The sequence below is a fragment of the Austrofundulus limnaeus genome, unplaced genomic scaffold, assembly GCF_001266775.1.
Source record: "Austrofundulus limnaeus strain Quisiro unplaced genomic scaffold, Austrofundulus_limnaeus-1.0 Scaffold12, whole genome shotgun sequence".
Lineage (NCBI taxonomy): Eukaryota > Metazoa > Chordata > Actinopteri > Cyprinodontiformes > Rivulidae > Austrofundulus > Austrofundulus limnaeus.
This window is the reverse complement of record NW_013952414.1, coordinates 1,664,525-1,667,432: the sequence shown is the minus strand read 5'-3', so window position 1 is coordinate 1,667,432 and position 2,908 is coordinate 1,664,525. Positions and strand designations below refer to the sequence as shown.

The 2,908-nt window shown below is 39.9% G+C and overlaps 1 protein-coding gene across 1 annotated transcript in view; it reads left to right on the top strand.

The window, feature by feature from the left end:
• vipr1b (vasoactive intestinal peptide receptor 1b) overlaps positions 1–2,677 on the top strand; it is a gene marked incomplete at its 5' end in the record, with an annotated part of 33,901 nt that extends 31,224 nt beyond the window's left edge. The window contains 1 exon segment of the mRNA XM_014002200.1: positions 1,295–2,677. Within this exon segment, the coding sequence (XP_013857654.1) occupies positions 1,295–1,486 (192 nt within the window).
• Between the last annotated feature and the right edge of the window lie 231 nt (positions 2,678–2,908).

Here is a 2,908-nt window from a genome sequence, read left to right as displayed (position 1 = left end):
CACAAAAACATCAAAATTAGCACAGAAACAATACTATATAACATTTTAGACACATTCTAGACAGTTTATCAGCTAAAAAAAAGTTAATTTTGGAGTAAGTTACTCTTTAAAGCTTCTTTTGTTATTTATTTTTTGTTGAACTGTTTAGATATACTGTATAGTGCTGTACTGTATGACCAAACGTTCATACAGTTTTTTTTTCATGCATATCTATGTGTTAAACACATTTTCACATATTTGGGACTTGGCATCACATTGGTGGGAACAGCCAACCAAAAAGTTAGCTAGAAATCAGAAATTTAATTTTGCTAATGCTAATCCGTTAAAAGTGCAAAAAAGAAAAACTAGCAGAAGCTAACATTAAATATGTAAAAAATGAGGGAAAGCTAACACTAAACATATTTTTAAAAAATGAGCAGAAGGTAATGCTGAGGAAGCTAACAGCTAACTGGTAACAGCTAACATGACTTTCACATTTCTTCATCTTTTCCAGCTGAGGTGGGACTGAAACCAACCTGTAGATGTTTGTTTGTTAGTTTTTAACAGACTTAAGGTTGGCAAAACCAAATTTACAGAAAGTTAATTGGTCCACTAATGACTTTTAGAGSTAATCTGCTAAAGGACTAACTAGTTCTGCAATTAGCTGTTTAGCTGAACCGTGTCTACCACTGCATAGCAGCTATCCAGTATTTTGACCACAGCTAAACCTTCTTTTTCTACTTAACGAGAGTCCCATGGCATCTTTAACTCGACAGTGTTTGCAGATTATCGTTGTTGTTTAATTAATATCCAAGCGTTTAAAGCCGAAGTACTTCCACACAACAAAAGCCCTGCCCCCTTTTTTAGGCACAAGTTCTTCTCGGCGTCACCCTCAAAGGTTACGTCTGCCACAGCTTTTGTTTTCTCGCTGTCTGTGTTCATCAGGCTCAGCACCTCCAGCACTAGCTTACCTTATTCTGCTCTATTTCCTGCATGTAAGTTCAGCAATGCAGCAAGGAAAAATGTCACCCTGAAACAGTTTATTGTCGAGCACGATGCTACGAATGTTGCTCAGGCTATTTGAACCAGTATACGGGAAATTTCATATCACAAAAATTACATTTCTGTGCAAAGCAGTGTACCACCCAGCTCATATTAGTTTTTGTAAACATTAAAAGAGCTATCTGCAACAGGTAAGATATTAATGTTGTTTTTCCCCAAAGAATCCCACTCCAAACTATCTCATTTTGCTGTATTTTCGTTGCATTTTTGTTAYGTTTGGATAAAGGCGTTTCACTCCTGTGGTTGATTGCAGGTGCAGGGAGAGGTGAAGAGGAAGTGGCGGCGGTGGCACCTGCAGAGGTACATGGGCTCAGACACAAARTACCAGCACCCGTCCATCGGCAGCAGCAACAACTTCAGCACTCAGATCACCATGTTGACGCGCTGCAGCCCCAAAACACGCCGCGGTTCGTCCTCCTGCCACGACGACTTGTCCTGTATATGACTCAAAGACGTTCWGCACGCTTTTCACGCCACAACGGTAGTCTCACAGAACCGACATGTGTCCGTCATCAACACATCCACATTTTAAAAGGTGTTTTTTCATTTTATTGTTATACATCATTTCCTGAACTGTTTGTAAGGCTCCTGTGAGCTCAGACGCAGGGAACGTGACACGTTCATGTCATCCAGAGGTCACTCAGCAGCCTGTAGAAAAAAAAAGTCAATTCCTGAAGCTCCAAATGAACAAAACCACAACCTTATTTTATTATGTCTGTTGTTGTTGTTTTATAAAGGCAAAGAAAACCGCTGTGGTTTTGGTTTTTAAGTTGTTTGAGCTCAGACTGTTAGCCATTTATTCTAAAAGAATAAAACTAAAGAACGATACCTCGGACGAGATGATGAAAAGCCCTTTTTTCTGCACTAATCTTTCCACAAACACCACCTCTCCCCTGTGATTCTAAATACATAATTCTGGTTATTGTGGTTTTTTTTATTATTATTTGAGTTTATTTTTTACTGATGAGTGCCTAATTTCTGTGTTATTAAGTAAAACTTTTCAGTCGGATCTTTAACGGCTGTTAGACTGGAGAGGAAATAACCTTTACGCCACTCGGTCCTTGGATGTTTACATTTACTCGGGCAGACTAGTAAAATGTATAGACGAGTGTACAGTGTACATAAAGTGGTTTACTTTAGGATTTTGTGGATTGAATCGCAGCTGCACGAACACAAACGGGACTGTTGGATGCTGCGGCGTGTGTCGATTATACAAAATGTCACGTCTGCGTTGTCGAGAGTGAAAAATGAGAGGCAGCGTCCTCAGATTTATAAAACATACGAGTTATTTTCACATGGGGACCCAGCTCTGAGGAGGCTCAGATGGCTCGGACTTGTCAGGCTCAGAACTTCCTGTTTGGAGTTTGAAACCGACAAGTCAGCAAAGCCAGGTGATGGGATGATGATTTAGGCTTTCATTCTGTTTCTCAGCCCACGTAGGTAAAAACTGAAGTCACTCATATTCATACAAGAGGAACCATGTTCAGGAGGTTTAGCTTCATCTGGGCTAGAACCAAAAATAACGTCACTGCCTTTAAAATAATGAGCAGGAACAGGGTGAGTCAGAAGTCTCAGGACRCYCTTTAATTTCAGGGRAAGAAGCCAGCAWGGAATGGGTGAGGGGGGCTTTTCTTCTAGGTTATGTCTGGATTATGGCCRMCATCTTGAAAGCTGCCATWTTGAATCAAAGACAAWTTTTTAGAATGGGCAGGGGGTCATAAAGTGTACCAAAGACTAGAACTGTCAATCTGATGTGTAATATCAGTTGTGGTTCAGAAGTTACCACAGAAAGTTGCATGTTGCAAATCTAATAATCTATTTCTGAGATAATTCTGGTCTTTGAAACTCTACATGACCACCTTCTCAT